General features: G+C 36.6%; 1 protein-coding gene across 4 annotated transcripts in view; it reads left to right on the top strand.

The window, feature by feature from the left end:
* Positions 1-17,488, top strand: part of WDR72 (WD repeat domain 72) — a 222,734-nt gene that overhangs the window by 44,740 nt on the left and 160,506 nt on the right. For 3 of the 4 annotated variants that reach the window (XM_047738978.1, XM_047738977.1, XM_047738975.1), the window contains 8 exons: positions 3,409-3,487; positions 4,652-4,826; positions 5,486-5,562; positions 6,881-7,000; positions 7,772-7,917; positions 8,321-8,417; positions 13,079-13,220; positions 15,100-15,324. In XM_047738978.1, coding sequence (XP_047594934.1) covers positions 3,409-3,487; positions 4,652-4,826; positions 5,486-5,562; positions 6,881-7,000; positions 7,772-7,917; positions 8,321-8,417; positions 13,079-13,220; positions 15,100-15,324 — 1,061 coding nt within the window. The remainder of the gene's footprint in view (positions 1-3,408; positions 3,488-4,651; positions 4,827-5,485; positions 5,563-6,880; positions 7,001-7,771; positions 7,918-8,320; positions 8,418-13,078; positions 13,221-15,099; positions 15,325-17,488) is intronic. The other variant, XM_047738976.1, reaches the window with a different exon arrangement.

The raw sequence follows: 17,488 nt of genomic DNA, 5'->3' as shown, positions 1-17,488 counted from the left end.
TATATTAATAAATACACATAGTTAATAAAACCTTAAGGCACAAAAGCCTTGGCATTGATAAAGAGGGTTATTACTTATTAATAAAACTTTCAATCAGCAGCAGGAGATGAGACCAGAGGGTTAGGCAGGCACCCAGTCTCAGAGTCTTCTAGAACAGTGTTCCTCCAACCTGAGCTTGCATCAGGACCACCTGTGGAGCTTCTGCGAACACAGATTTCTGGGCCCCACACCCAGAGGTATGGGTTCAGTAGATCCTGTCTGGGGTTCAAGAACTTGGATTTCTAACATGCTCCTTGACAAAGCTGAGGCTGATTGTTCAGAGAACATACCTGGGGTAGCGAGTATCCTACAATGGGGGCCGGGAGAGAAAGTGTGATGTGAAGAATGACTTGGGAAACTCATTGGTGATGATACCAGTTATGAGGATAGGAAACTAAGGAGGACAGGTGTTAGGCTTTATTATGAATATGAGGAGTGTGGAGACTCCCACGTCATCCACACAGAATGATATCTAATAGCTAGTTACATATGGAAGTCTAGAGCTCAGTGAACAGGTCTGGGCTTCCAACATCACATACATGGTACCTGAAGTGATGGATAATTCACCCAGAGAAAGTGTGGAATGTGAGAATGTAAGAAAGCTTAAGACAAAAATCTTAAGGAAAATCAGCATTGAAAGCAGCAGAAGAATGGAGCCTGAGAAGCCTGATGAAATCCCAAAAGTATAATTGAAGACCAGAGAAAAGAGAGTTTGAAGAATATAAGGGACTTGGAATTAAAGATGACAAACCATGTTTATCCTCTCTCCTTCTAGATGTTGCATCAAAATAGAAATCATAACAGTTTTCATAAGCACACAAATATAAGAATAGGAAGGGGGCCAAGAGGAAATAGTGTATTTCTGAAAGTAGAAAAATGGACGGGAGAATGGTGACTGATCTGTTTATCCACTGGATGAATTTTTTATTGAGATGCTGAGGTGGGGATGTAGAATTGAATAAGGGGAAAAAAAGGCCTTTTCTCCAGAAATTTAGTGGGAATTTAAAAATTTTTGTAACTTTATATGTTGTAGGTATTTTCTCCTGTGTTCTTAAGGAAATTAAAAAATCAAGAATTTAAGAATTTGGGAAATTGTTAAAATTTTTTATAATTAAAGGTGACTTAATCTCTGTAGAAATGTTTGGAATAGTATTTCAAAAGGAAAAGAAGAATGTACATTTTAATAGTCAACTTTCCTGTGTTCTTATTAAGTATGTAACTTGTAAGTTTCAGCTAAAATGTCAGTGCCTCTTTTGATACACAACACATTTGCTTTCTTTCCTTAAAAAGAATTGATAGGCAGGGACGCCTGGGTGGCTCAGTTGGTTAAGCAGCTGCCTTCGGCTCAGGTCATGATCCCAGCGTCCTGGGATCGAGTCCCACATTGGGCTCCTTGTTCTGTGGGGAGCCTGCTTCTCCCTCTGCCTCTGCCTGCCACTCTGTCTGCCTGTGCTCGCTCTCTCTCTCTCTCTCTCTGACAAATAAATAAATAAAATCTTTAAAAAAAAAAAAAGAATTGATAGGCAGAATCAGTTTTTGCTTTGTGGTATTTTTGTATTTCTTTTTCTTTTCTTTCTCTTTCTTTCTTTCTTTCTTTCTTTCTTTCTTTCTTTCTTTCTTTCTTTACTTTAAGATAGGAAATAAGATGATAAGGGAAAGCATTAGAATCCAAGAGAATTTAGAAACATAAGCATCACCAAGAGAGCTTTTACTGATGCCCAGGCTCCAACCTTTGAAAATGTGATTTAATTAGCAGGGCTTAATGTCTGGGTTGGGTCCCAGATGTCAGTATTTTTCAAAAGTTCACCGATAGTTCTCATGTATAGCCAGTTTAGAACCACTGGTTTAGAGACAGACTTATCTAGCTAACCAACCAAGAGCTTTGCAAAACCCATATCCCAGGACCCTAACACAGAACCGGGGAATTAATCTCTCTATGGACAATTTTTGAAATACACACAGGTGATACACAGCTAGAGTTGAGAATCATGCTAATAAACTCCAGTTCCTTGTGAAGCTAAAATTTTATATTAAGAGCAAGTTAAAGTTTTATTTTTTTTAACCTTTGACACGATTTTCTTACCTTTGAGATATAGTATTTCAATTTCTACGTCTTCCCAGTTTTATTTTTCATACACACACACACACACATTTCCCCCTTGTTTTATTGAGTTTTCATATTACCTCAAATCCTTTTTTGGAATACGGTCAGATATAAACAGAGAAAAAAAAAATTATGAATACTTTGTTTCTATATCCAGAATAGGGTTTCTCAACCTGAGTACTAATGACACTGGAGCACCAGAGAATTCTTTGTTGAGCATTCGAGGTTATTAGCAGCATTCCTGTCCTTTCCCCACTAGATGCCAGTAGTGTGTTCCTGGTTGTGACAATCAAAAATAACTCTTCTCATTGTCGAATGTTCTTTGGGGGGCAAAATTGCCCCAGGTTGAGAACTACTGATTTAAAGATTGATTTCCAGTGCTTGACCAGAAAAACAAAAAAAAGTCCAGCAAACACTAAGTCCATCCAACATTTACTATTATTAATTCATATCTTTTGCTTCTTAATAGGAGATTCTCCCTTAAAGCCATTAAAGGGCTTACTTATTCTTTCATGAGAAGTTTTGCTTATCTGTTGAAAGTGACAAAACTGAAAGATACTATTACCAAACAACTCTGAAACAGCCATTCTGGTTTTTGTGAACTGAAATCATGTAGATTTAAATTGCCCTATGCTGGACAAGGTATTTTGTTACTGCATTTCATAATTTTATGTACATCCTTGTAACATATGGGAAAGCAAGCCAGAGTTGTCTAAACAATGAGAATTTTCTATACATGTAATGGCAAGGGTGATTTCAGCATTTCAGGGTAAGCAAAGAAATAAACCCTATCAATGAGAGACCAAACGTAGCCTCTTGGTGGCACTGTTTATTTTTATAAAAATGATACCTCAGCTTCAGAAGATGCAGCCCTCGATGCATTATGCTTTTCAGAATATGTAGTTTAAGTTCAGTGAAATAAGCCATTTTCAAGAGGATGCAGTTTCCATAGAAAGATCATGGCACTGTCTCTCTAACAGACTGTGATAACTGGATCCACACAATTTGTTTTAGGTCAGGTTGGCGCTAGTAAGGTTTGTAGGCTGGCGGCAGGGTGTAATTACCCAAACAAAAAGACACAGATACAGTATGTCATCCCTGCTAATGACCACAACATTTTCTTGCTCAGTAATCTGTAACAAAAAGCCACATAAACGATCAGGTTGCATTTAAGTGCAGCACTAAAGAAAAACTTGGTGACACAAAAATTATTTCAGCCAATTGAGTAGAAATGACAGAGAATAATACAAAGTTATCTCTCCTAGGGAGATGTGTGTTTGGAATGTCACTAATGGACAGTGCGTGGAGAAGGCCATACTTCCTTACAGGCACACTGCAATTTGTGTAAGTACCTTCACTTCCTTCAGAGCATTTTTGGACTTTCTGGAACTCATTTAGAGCATTTGCTAAGCACACATTTAAAGAAATGACTTTTCTTTGATTTTTATTTTGTCCCTGGAGTAGAATAGTGTCAGTTATCATCTGTTATTTTGTCATTTTTCTTCCCCAAAAGTGACTGTTCAAGATTGTTTTTTTGTGGGGGGTTTTTTTTGGTTTTTTGTTTTTTTGTTTTTTTCTGATTCATTCTTTATTTCAGTATCTTTCTAACATGGACAAATTTGAAAGACAATTTTTAATTTTTTCTTAGTTATACTCACAACACACACACAGAGACACACCCATAGAAAGATTTGCTTTAATGACCTGCTATTTAATAAAGCAAAAAAATTTTTTTTCTTCAATTTTAACCTTTTTTGAGTGGATACTTTCATAATTCCTGAACTTCTTATTTATGAAAAGGTAACAGAGAGTCTCACTGTACCTTTATAATCATTTCCCAATATTTAGAACAGATTCTGGCTTTTGGTAGATGGACTCCAAGCATACAGGTGAGACATTTGTGTTTTACCAATGGTGCTCACGGTGTTTTTTTGTTTTGTTTTTGTTTTTATTTTACTCATTGCTTTTGGCATTGATGACTTGCACTGCAATATTCACAAACTCCTTTCTGGAACCAGAATTTGCCCAGTGAGAGAATTTGTCAAGGGCACAATATATTACTCAATCTTTGATAAAAGCTACTCTCAAAACTTATTTGGCACAAGAATTCCTCACACTTCAGACACTTTTATTTCTTTTTAACGCATAATAATGTTGCTAGGAGAAGGAACCTGATTTTTTGTTGTTGTTTAATTCTATATAGCACTGTGGAAATTAAACAATTTTGAGCTTTCCATAAATAGGAATAAGATTCTTTCTTCTTTCTTCCTAAAAGATCCCCCTTCCTCCAGAAAAATGGTGAATTACAAACGAGATTAAAGTCCCGAATCAGTGCTTCAAAAATATGGAATAACTGAACTGAAAGAAATTTTAATGCTATTCAGTAGCAAGTAAATACTTTAACTGAATAGATACTAAAACTGAAATCTAAAGAAGTCTTCACCATAGCCCAAATTATATTAATTGCTAGTGATAATTAACTTTTTACTTTGAATCCCATTTTCATAGTATTACCACTGCTCATTCCGGATGACAGGGGAAGGCTGGCTTTTGTGTTGTGGAGAATATCAGGATGTTCTTATCATTGATGCCAAAAGTTTGGCTGTTATTCACACTTTTATATCATCTCAGTCTCCTGATTGGATCAACTGCATGTGCATTGTTCACTCCATGAGAATTCAAGGTAATACTTGGGTGTTATATAATGCTAAGAGAGTGTATATAAAAATACCACCTTTGAACGATTTGTTAAACAAATGGGCAAGAATTCAGAATACTTCTTTAAGTTTACCTGTTCGTGGGGACAATTCTCTAAGCCACACCAAGTAAACTGAGAACACCCATGGCAGTGGTTCCAGTCATTAGAGAGTCAGCAAGAGGTCAAGATGAAATGAAAAGAGACGGTTTCCATGACTGAGTTCATTGGTACATTTCAAGAGTGACAAGAAGGCATCTGTTGTGGATTAATAAGGCTCTTGGAACTGTTGCCTTGCTGTGTCTTCTGCGTGTAGTAGGGAATTCAGATTCTTTTGAGGGAAAGCTGGCTCCTTACTTGTTTCTGAAACAGGAAGGTGTAATATTGACAACATAATGATTTTCAATGTAGTTCTGCTCTTAGTGGTATTCTTCTAATACATCTGGGTCACTTCGATATTTTAAAACAAATTGAAAACATGATCTAAAATGTTTACTTTTTTAAAAAATATAAAAATTTAAAAACCCAAGGCTGAATAATTTTAACCTATGTAATCCTGCATAATCCTTAAATGATTATGCTACAATTTTTACAGCAACCAGTTATAACAGTGGTCAGCTTATATAGGACTTTTCTTGTTTTTACAGAAGATTCTCTCTTGGTGGTATCAGTAGTGGGTGAGCTCAAAGTCTGGGATCTCTCTTCATCAATCAACAGCATTCAGGTTGGCTTGTGAAACTATTTTTTATTCTCTGAATTCAAACATATTTATTGAAATTTTTTTAATTATAAGGATGTTACCCATTCATTGTTAAGAGTTCAAATAATATTGAGGCACCTGGGTGGCTCAGTTGGTTAAGCATCTGCCTTCAGCTCAGGTCATGATCCCAAGTCCTGGGATTGAGCCCCAAGTAGGACTCCCCACCCAGCAGGGAGCCTGCTTCTCCCTCTCTCCCTCTCCCCTCTGCATCACCCCTGCCACCTCGTGCTGTATGCATGCACTCGCTCTCTCCTTCTCTCTCAAATAAATAAATAAAATTTTTAAAAAAGTTCAAATGATGTAGAAGTCTATAAATTTTATCTCCATTTACTTCTCCATCACTCCTCCAAGGGGTGGGCATTGGTAACAATTAGATTGTGTCCTTCCAGTCTGTTGTCGGGCATATACCAGTATTTTTATTTATACACACACACACACACACACACACATACACACACACACACGTTTCACAGGCACCTGGGTGCACACACACATTGGTTATGTTTTAAACGAAATAAATAAATCTGTCATAGAGGAATATATTTCCGACCTTGACAGCAGAAAGAAAGATGCCTTTCTTCTGAGTGTATGTGAATGGTCGTAGGGAGATGACTTTGAATGTCTGGGGGGTCATGTGCACTGAGAGTCCAGTACATTTACCTGCCCCCCCACCTTCAGCATCAGGCTACAAGTTGAGGTGGGGGATGAGAAAACAGTCATAGTATTTATGCTGATGATAACATTGTTTCAGCTGCCCCATGCTCTGAACTCTCCTTTGGAATATCTTGGTTGGGGAAGCCTAGGAATTGTGGTAGCATAATGAACCCAAGAAGCACACACCAGCACTATCAGAAACTTATTGCGAATATAGTATTCTAGGTGTCGTACGCTGGCCACTCTTTTGTGTTTTTTTTTTCCAAAGCATTTTATTCATCTTTCTGTTTTAGCAATTAAGGTACTGCAGGTTTTCTCTTCAATATTTTTGTTTTGTTTTGTTTTATCTTTCTGCCATGTCTGAAAATTAGAAACTTACTCGTATCTTTACATTCTCAGAACCCAGCACAATCTCCACTGAATGTTTGTTGAATGATTATATGAGGAATCCTGCTCATGGTTTCCTTTGCAAGTAACTTCTTAGTTCAGAAAACTCAAAAGGAAACTGGGGTAGCTTTTTATAAAAATGATGTGATCTACTTTAGGTGTATATTGGGGCACGTCTTCTCATACAGTCATGAATAAATTACCTAGAACTAGTACTAAAATGTTCTCACTCCTTTTGAAGGAAAAACAAGATGTCTATGAAAAGGAATCCAAATTTCTCGACTCCTTGAACTGCCGGACAATACGATTTTGCACGTATACGGAGAGACTTTTACTGGTGGTATTTTCTAAATGTTGGAAGGTATTATAAAATAACAAAATAAATACCAGTGATATACAAATGTATATGCAAATGTAATTTTTTTTTTTGCTCAATTTTTTTGCTCAATGCATAATTTTAAGAATTTGATTTAATATGATACAAACTCTATCATAATATCAGAGCATTTTTTTTTTTATCAATTTTCTTCTCCCTGCACTCAGCTGTTTTGCTACTCAGGAGATTATATATCTAAAATATATCCTAATTTTATTAATAACAAACTATTACGATAGTGATCATTTATCTTTAGATTATTTGTAAAATTAGAACTTTAGAAGTAAAAGTTTAGAACTTTAGGACTAAAGAGAACTACACTTTAGAACTGCACTTTAGAACTAAAAAGAAAACTAATACTTTTCACCTACATACATTGATTTTATTTTTAGACTTTTTTTCTTTTTCTGTTTAGTCACTACATTTATTTTTAAGGAATAGAGTCCTTTCTTGTGAATATAGTCACTAATATCTCCAATAAGAAAGAAAAACTGAGTCATTATTTCATCCGATGGCATCCCTTTTTTCTTTAATGTTCCATATTGAAGAAACCGACCTTAATATAAATACGAAAAAATAGGTACCAGTAAAATATCTTGATACATGAGTCTAGTGTGTCCTGTTATTAATATTTAATATATTGTTGTGTTAACTCTGCCATCTACATGGTCTTGATAAGCATACTTTATCTTTCATCTCATTGGCAGGTTAGATTAGGAGCTTTTGTTAATGTGTGTCATTAATTTTGTATTTTAGGTTTATGATTATTGTGATTTTTCCCTCCTGCGGACTGAAGTTAGCAGAAGTGGGCAGTTTTTTGCTGGAGGAGAAGTGCTTGCTGCTCACAGAATCATCATCTGGACAGAAGATGGTCACAGTTACATCTATCAGCTGCTGAACAGGTGGGCTCAGATGGGAGCGGCATACAAAACATTCAGGTAGAAAATGAACTTTGGGAGGTTTATTATGGAAAACTCCCCGCACGCCGCCCATGATCAAAAACCAGAACAAAACAACTTTGGCACTCGAAGATTTACTCTGGGCTTGGTAGGCTTCAGCCTTTGTATAAAACAGCAGGGGACGAAGGAATGAGATTAACCATGTATAACTTGTACAGCTGGTGCTGGGTTTTCAAAAAGTCACTTGTAATTATTAACCCAACAATTTCTAACTAGAGTTTAGAAACTTGAATGGTACCATCCGGCTTTTGAAAGTGGGAGGAGGAAAAAACAAAACAACAACAACAAAAAAATGAATAAAGAACCCCAGAGTTCTAAACTCTGCTTTTTATTTTTCTCCATGCAGTGGGCTTTCCAAAAGCATATCTCCTGCTGATGGAAGAGTGCTTAAAGAGACCATTTATCCTCATTTACTGTGCTCTACTTCTGTGCAGGAAAATAAGGTAATGCAAGGGCAGAGTAACTGTCTCAAAACTGTTTCAGTCCGCATCTTAGATAAGTGTTGCATTGTAACAGAGTCGGACTTGAAAAAGTTGAATTGAAGAATCACGGCAAGTATCAATGAGAAAATCAAATCTGTCAATGGGTACTAAAGAGAAAATGTTGCCTTTGAGAAATGTATTTTTTAAAGTCTGATTAAATAATATATATTTATTATAGAAAAATTACCAGTGTTAAAAAAGGAGGAATGTAAATTCTTAATTTTGCCACTGTAAATATTCACAAGGGGTATTTTTATGGGTTTACGTATTTTAATCAGGAAAATTTCAAATATTTAAAAAGTTACAAGAATAATACAATGATCACTCATCTGCCCTCTCCCTAGGTTCCCGAATTGTCAACATTTTGCCATATTTATTCTCTCTTTCTACACACACACACACACACACACACACACACACACACACACACACATATTTTTCACTGACCTTTGGATAAATGGCTTGATACAAAGTTATTATCATTTTGATTTGTCTATTCCAATTTTTAAACTTTATCAAATGGTTTATATCCTGCTTTTTTTTAACTCAATATTATCATTTTTTGCATATATTTAGCTCTTCTTCTGATTAAATTTTTTTGCTCAAACAATATATTTGTGATTCCTGGCAGAGCTGAGAATATAATTGTGTATATTTACTTGAATGAATTATATTTCTAACACTCTATGAAGCCTGAACATTTAATGTTATTTTATTTTAGTAATGCTAACCAAAATGAGGTTTTTGTTGTTGTTGTTGTTGTTGTTAACCTATGGACCTGGTCATCAGTTAATTATCCAAAGAAGTATTTTGTGGAGAATGGAGGAGTTTTGGATTACTGATGTGTCAACCAAGGAAGCATGTTATTTTTTACAAGTGAGGGTTTGTTTAATTAGGTAGCATTGCTGTTGGAGATCCTGTGGTTCCATGATTGTCCCTTTAACATATCTGTAAGGTTTTGTTGCAAAAGCTTGATTAAGCAGGTGCCCGCAAGAAAGCAAAACTCTAAGTGACACTGAGGTATAGGCAAACTTTAGAATTGTGGCATCGGGCGCTATTTCTAAAGTCATTTGTCAGTGGCAATCCAGTCTTGTTTTGCTTTGGTCATAAAAGCAGTATTGTGGCTTACTCAGAGAAGCATTTTTAGTTATTTTTTTAAAGGACCTGCCTGCCCATTCTTTTAGTTCCAGAATGCATTTCTTATAAGGCAGTTTTCCCTAAAGGCTAAAATATGAGTAGTGTCCTTTAAGAGCTTCTAGTTGACTCCAAATATCAATGCTATACACAGCTATGCAGAGAAAGTACAGCAATAACAAATTAACTTAAAAATACTAATCTTAGGGGAAGCCATCTTATTTTGTTCCTCAAAATGTAAAGACGTAGATTTATGGGTCTTCTATCAACAATTCTTGTTTAGACAACCATTTCTTTATCTTAAAAGTGGTAAGTACTTAAAAGCCAGTGAAATGTGAGACTAGAATAATCAGAATCTTAAAGAAGCTGGTCTGGGGGCCCTTGCATGACTCAGTGGGTTAAAGCCTCTGCCTTCGGCTCAGGTCGTGGTCTCAGGGTCCTGGGATTGAGCCCAGTATCGGGCTCTCTGCTCAGCGGGGAGCCTGCTTCCCCCACCTCTCTGCCTGCTTGTGATCTCTGTCTGTTAAATAAATAAATAAAATCTTAAAAAAAAAAAGAAGAAGAAGAAGAAGCTGGTCTGCCCATCCTTATGCCATTGCTTGCCCTTTGTCTAGCCAAGAAATTGAAGTCTGACATTATTCTCCTTATTCAAAGTATCCCCAATTTTCACTAAATATAAGACTTCTGAGTCTCTCTTGCAGTTAGAAGGTTAACAATTTGGTGGCGGCGGGGAGTCAAGTTTGATAAGTACAATGAGTTTAGAAAAGGGGATTCTATAAATATGTAGTATTAACCAGACTCTTCTTTTGGAAATGATACCAGAGAATTAAATCTCAATGTTTGACAGTAGCGGGTTTTCAGAATTAACATTTGTGGTGCTAGGAACCTGTCTGCTGATGGAATTGTAGTAACAAAATGAGACTTCCCCTTCCTTTCAGTAGTTTGTGAGAGTCTCCCTAGCTTCAAACCACAGCTGATGATCACTGAGACCCGTGACAGGCGTCCGGGTTGTTGAGATGAGGTACTGGGCTTTCCAGGGTCTTGACTATGGAGTTACTCTGCAGTGCTGAGGTGGGAGTAGCTGGGATAGAAACAGCCTGAGGCTCACAGACAAGGAATATGGGTGCATGAACTAAGAGTAATAACAACGATAACGATGTTGGGTAACTTTTTGTCCGAGGCCTTATTATTGTCAAACAGACTCCTTCATTTACATGCATTCCCACCATGACCTTACTTTGAAATGAATGTTCAGAGAGGATAATTCCTAGGATTTGAACTTGTTTTGTCCAGAGTCTGGCCATGGGACTTTGGAGCAAGTTTCTCAGTTGTCCTGAATAGTGGGTAATAAGAATGGTTAATATTCACTGAGTATGTACCAAAGGCATGGCACCATTCTAAGCGTCTCACCTTTAGCAACTCATTAATCCTGACAGCAATCCCATATAATAGGTGCTTTTATTAGCCTTCTTTCATAGTTAGGGAGAATGAGACACAGAGAGGTTAAGTGAATTGTCTAAATCAAGTAATTGGCTCTTTTAATAGAGTTAGTATGTGCTAAACCGGGATTTGAATTCAGGCAGTTAACTCAAGAGAACTCACTCTTAAAGACTATTTTATTACCTCTTGGAGGTACTCCCTCTCGGACCATGAGTGCTTCTTGGGATGTGTATGGGGTACCGTGATGAAAAATTGGAATTCATATGGTGAGGGGCTCTGAGGAGGTTTTCAGGTGAATAGCAGAACTGGAGAAAGAAACTCTGGGAAGGTTGAGAGCGGAAGTGACAAGGAATGGGTGTGAGCACGTGAGGGCAGAGGGGATGACAACAACCCGGGAGTGTGAGCCACAGGGGCAGTGCCCCAAGCTGGGAGGGCAGATGCCTGCTGCCTGTGACCAACCTGAGTAACTGGGCTCCCTCTCTGGAGCTTCTTTCTTATATCAAAAGCCTGAGGGAGTTGGACTAGTCATTGCTAAGGTTTCTCAAGGTCAAGGGTGCCTAAGAAGCCAGTTTACCCAAATTTTATCAACAGCATTTCTAACACCCACAAAAGTGATAGCCTGAGAAGTAGAAGACTCCAAAGTGCCTTCTGAATCTTTAAAAAAAAAAAAGAAAGAAAGAAAGAAAAAAAAAGATTTATTCAGAGAACTGACTTCATAGGAACCGTTTTCTCTTCCGCAACACATTCATTTTGGTAGACAATAGAGGATTATAAGTCTTGTTTGCATGGTCTTGGATTCCTTTCTTTTCCTCTTCCTGCCTTGGTTTTCTTATCTCCTCAATAGGAATAATAATAATGTTTACTTACTTTGTAGCTTTGTTGTGAGGATTAAATACAGCAGTGTTTTGACCTTTATTATTCTCTACAGATATATTATAGAATTTTTCCAATAATACTTCAAAGTCCTGACCTTCAAGCCTATTTTTTGACTAGGAACTATCACTTTCCTAGACTTCTTTAATTCTAGCACCAGCAGTTGGCTTTCTTTCCAGGGTGCCTTTTATTTGTAGATCAAAAGAAGGGTTTGTTTTTGTTTTTATAATCACTTAATCATTTTGATCCCTTGTTCAGAATCTCTGTATGCAAGTCTGCCCAAAGAACATGTATACTGCACCAAAGTACTAGAAAGATTCTAGACTCCTTCACTAATAAATGCATATCATCAAGAACTCTGGTGCCCACTATTCATACTTTACCTCAGCAAAGTTATAACTCTATGTGCATAAATATATAACATATATTAATATAAACTATGACTTTATTTATATTAATATAATATTTGTTTCTTTGTTTACTTATTTATTTATATGTTATGGACTCATTTTTATGTGTGCCCACTTAGGTATTTACAATCAAATATATTAAATCTGAAAAATAGCCAGGAGAAAGTAGAGAGCATATTAATAAGACAAAATTACCATACAAGCATTAGTTGTTGCTATTTTAATTGACAACTGGAACACAAGGGGCCATGAAGAAATCAGGCCTCCTTAGTGGGCAGTAGAATATGGTCATGAAGACATGGACTCTTGAGTCAAAATTATTGGACTTCAAAGCAGGATGCCATCTGTATTACTTTGAGTAAATCAATGTCTTCACTCCCAGTTTATTCATCTGTGAACTGGAGACAATGATAGTACCAACTTTACAGTATTAGTGTAAGGATTATTTAGTTGAATGGATGGAAAGCCCCTAACAGTATGGGTCATACATACACAGAACATGTTCAGTAAATGTTAAATATTCTTATTAACTCTCAGAAGTCTAGCTGATAATTTTGCTTCTATTTTATAAAAACTTTTTGTCTTGAGTAAGAGATTATTTCACTTAAGTTACTTGGAATTCTTGAAAGACCAGGAAACAAATGGAGTCAGTTTTGTTACTCTATGAAGTCTTATCCCTCCATGTTAAACCAGTGGTTGTCATTTTATGTTTAAATGATTTTTCTACAAAGAAGCTAACTTTTTTTTTTTTTTTTTTTGGACCAGAGCCTTTCCTTTGTTATGGGCTATGTGAATGAACGGAAAGAGCCTTTTTATAAGGTACTTTTCTCTGGAGAAGTCTCAGGAAGAATTACTTTGTGGCATATCCCTGATGTTCCTGTATCCAAGTTTGATGGTTCTCCTAGAGGTAAGACAATTTCCCATCTACTTCTAATCTCATGTCTTCTGAGAACGAATTCATAATTAATTCAATGTTTTTCTCATTTGAGTTGCACGAGGCTACAAATAAGACAAATTTTCTCATGTACCACTATGCATTAGAATCAACACAAAGGTAGGTATAAACGCTTTTTGTTTTTGTTTTTGTTTTTGCTTTTAGAAAGAGAGTGGGAGGGGCAGAGGGAGACAGAGAGAGAGAGAGAATACCAAACAGGCTCCACACCCAGTGCAGAGCCCAACTAGAGCTTCATCTCAGACCTTGATCTCAGACCTTGATCTCATGACCCTGAGACCATGACCGGAGCCAAAATCAAGAGTCAGGCGCTTAACCCACTGAGCAGCTAAGAGTTGGATGCTTAACTGACTGAGACACCCAGGCACCCCAAACATGATGTTCAAAGATCTTGTACAATAATACAACCAATATAATTCAAATTAACATCAACTTCACAGGAATTCTGTTTTACTGAAATGAAATGAATGCTTACAATATCACTGTAGGATAGGCTGATACACCATACTCGTTTTTGAATTTGTCATGCCCATATCCTGTACCTTTTCAACCAATTTCTCTATTGGTATTATTATGGCTGCTTGGAACTATAGGCACACATATAAACTTGGCCACTAAAACATTTAACATTTGCTTATTTTAATTTTTCTTAGAATACAAAATTGAGATTATTCGAGTAAACATTATTGTGGAGAACCTTCAAACTCCTGAGACCATGTATCCCAAATTGAGGAACACTGTCTTACTCTTTTCCCCTTTTTCCCCAAATCATTAAGTCATGTCTGTTAACGCTTGACTGGGGCACGGCAGAAACAAGGTCCTCAATACTTGAATTTCTAAGCGCAAGTTTCCACTGTTTAACAAATTCACTGGTATAACTTTTAGTGTCTTTTTCCCAAATGTTTTCAAAATGGTTCATGTTAGTCCTAGGTTAATAAGAAATGGATCAAAAAATAGATGTACAACTTGGTACAATGTATGCAGAAGTTTCTCACAAGTTCAATTTTAAGAGTTAAAATAATACCATGCCCCTGCTGAGGCCACCTAAGGGTGAGCCTAGAATTTCTCATGTAGGTTCCACTGCCAGCAGCAGAATTAAGTAAGCATCTACTTAATCTTCTTTATAATTAGAACCACAAATATCTATGACAGCACTCGGTGCTTGTCTCAGGTTTGGGCTCTAGGTTTTCACAGTCACTGTGGCATGTGTGCTGCAAGGCCAGGGGTCTCTTTCATAGAGAGATAAGTTGGCTTTGACTTGCCCTCTTTGCTCCTGAATCCAAGCTTCTCTCCCTTTCTGAGCTTACATGAGGCCCAGCTCAAATAGTTGGGTGGCAAGCTATGCAAAATGATAACCCGTGTTCTTGGTACTAACAGATAATTTCCTGGGGGTCTAGTATGATTTTGAGATATTCATACTCTTGATATTTAAAGAATACATTTCTTCCATTTTCCTCACATAACTAATAGACCCCCAGTTTTCCTTCTTAATGTTGCTGAGACACATAGAGAACCTGTGACATTGGATCACCACTGTACATCACTGCAAGACTTTCTCAGTTCTGTTCAGTTGACTTAAGTCTAAAATGAATGCACCTAAAATGAATACACACCTATTCTTCTGAGGCTCCTTGAAGGACAGACGACCAATGAAATAGCATTTGGAATAAAGGCAGCAGATGACAGGAGAACTCTTCTGTGGGTGGCCAAGCCACTGTTAAGATGGAGAAAGAACCTCTAGGTACCCCCAAGGGATGATACCTTGAGAACATTTTCATTATCAGTGTTGAATTTATAAACCCAAATTTCCCTTTTTTGTGTGTTTTCCTTTTAGAAATACCCATCACGGCCACCTGGACCCTTCAAGATAATTTTGATAAGCATCATATCATGTCACATGACCGTGTCTCTGGGACTGGAACAGTGGGAGTCACTTCATCAGAGTATGTTCCAAGTCTTGATAAACTAATATGTGGCTGTGAAGACGGGACAATTTTCATTACACAGGCTTTGAATGCTGCCAAAGCAGGACTTCTAGAAGGCGGTTCTTTATTAAAAGGTCGTTGAATTTTATTTAACCCTATTTATTTAATTTACTTAAGCTTCAACTTTAACAAGCTGTACTAAGAAGATTGCCAAGCTTAGACATTTGCTAATTAATGTGTACATATTTTAATATTTAAGTAAAAACATCTAGTTTTTTTTAAGTCAAGGTTATACAATGAGAAATATGTTTCTCTTCTTCCTTGATCTTCCAGCTCCCTTCAACAAAGGCAACTGCTAATAAGTTTCTTTATACCCTCCTTGAAATTTTCTGTGCATATACAAGTACATACCAACATAGCAATATGCATTCTTTTAATAATACTATACAAATAGAGGCACAGTTTATACACTTTACTGAAATCTCCTAAAACGTGTCTTAATAAAATATTTTGGAACACATTCTCTATGAGTTCCACATTCCACACCCACATTCTCTATGAGTACCATTTAAATAACTAATAATAATCAAATTTTAATTTTTAAAAAATCTCCCAGGGGCGCCTGGGTGGCTCAGTGGGTTAAAGCCTCTGCCTTCAGCTCAGGTCATGATCCCAGGGTCCTGGGATCGAGCCCCGCATGGGGCTCTCTGCTCAGCAGGGAGCCTGCTTCCCTTCCTCTCTCTGCCTGCCTCTCTGCCTACTTGTGATCTATCTGTCAAATAAATAAATAAAATCTTTAAAAAAAATTAAAAAAAAATCTCCCATTAATGGGTATTTCATTTTTTCTAGTCTTTGGCTACTGGAGGCAATGCTGAATTTACCATCTTTGCACATACATGTGGGGATAGCTATAGTATTAATTCTCAGGAGTAGAATTACTGGATCAACAATGAGTATTTTTAATTTTGAAAATATATCTAACATTGTTCTCTGTATATGTGTGTCCACTAACAGCCTATAAAAATGCCTTTTTCCTCACACCTGAGCCAACTTTGTGTGCTATTAAACTTTTTAGTATTTGCCAATTAGGAGAAATGGTATCTTCCTGTTCTAATTTTTTATTTTTTTATTAATGAAATGTAAATATGCTCTTAAACATTTTTGTGCATTGCATCAGTGAATACCTATTAAATACTGTTGTGCGGTAAGTTGTCTCATGTAAAGGAAGGAATATACAGGAAGCGATTGAGATTTGGGGATGTGTAGATACGTCTAGTATTTTTTAATGCATGGATTCTACTAGACTGCAAGGTCCTTAAGAGTAAAAGTCAAATCTCACCTTTTAAGACACATCTTGTTACTGTTCTCAGCTTACTTTGGCTACTTACTAAATGTTACTCTCTTATATTCAGTGATTACCTAAGAGAGAGGAGTGAAAGCAATGAACAGAGGACAGGTCATATACTGCTACACAGCTCAATGGCTGCTATGAAAAGTTAGTGAAAATCTTAAGACTGTAGTACTTTTTATCTAGGCCGTTTTTTTCTTATCTATAAAACCAGCACCAACCTACATTTGACTGGAGCATTTTAATTAATATTCATCTTGGTTTGCTTAGGGATGTAAAGTGAGGATGTGCCTCACGGAATAGAAATAACTAATGATTCTTTAAAGGAAGTAATAATGATTCTTTGGGACTCTTTTTCAATTTGAGTAAAGAAGGTTTGTGGTCTATGGTTTTCTTTTCTTTTCTTTTTTTCTTTTTTTTTTTTTTAAGTTTTAGCTAATGATAATATAAGAAGCAGTATGAGAACTGGGTGTCAGTAGCCCTGTGTTCTAGTACAAGTATGGTATGCAATGCCCACATTCCCACCAAGTTCCACACACCAGTCTTGTGTGAAGTAAGTGCTATTATTATTCCAAGTTTTTCATGCACAGTACCTGTGACTTAGAGGGGAAAAGCAATTTGTCATGGTGACCCACCTGGTAAGGGACATACCTAGAAAACTAAAGCTGGATTCATGTAAGAGCAGAACTCTGCTCTCAAACATTATGCTGTGCTTTTTTACACTTGTATTCCGGTTGCTTAACTTTTCTGTACCTCCGGTACTTTTTCTGTAAAACACAGAGATTGAACAAAGTGATTTCTAATATTTTTTAAGGCAGAAAGTGTTCTGTGAAACTTTGCTTTTCTTTTATACTAGCCTTGGTTATGCGTATTGAAAGGGCAGCAGTGAAGTCCTGAGATGAATTTTTGTAGAAGCAAAATGTATGAATTGTTCGTTCTTTTGAAGTATC

The sequence above is a fragment of the Lutra lutra genome, chromosome 7 (assembly GCF_902655055.1).
Source record: "Lutra lutra chromosome 7, mLutLut1.2, whole genome shotgun sequence".
Taxonomy (NCBI): Eukaryota; Metazoa; Chordata; class Mammalia; order Carnivora; family Mustelidae; genus Lutra; species Lutra lutra.
The sequence above is the reverse complement of the archived record's forward strand: the minus strand, read 5'-3'. Positions and strand labels throughout refer to the sequence as shown.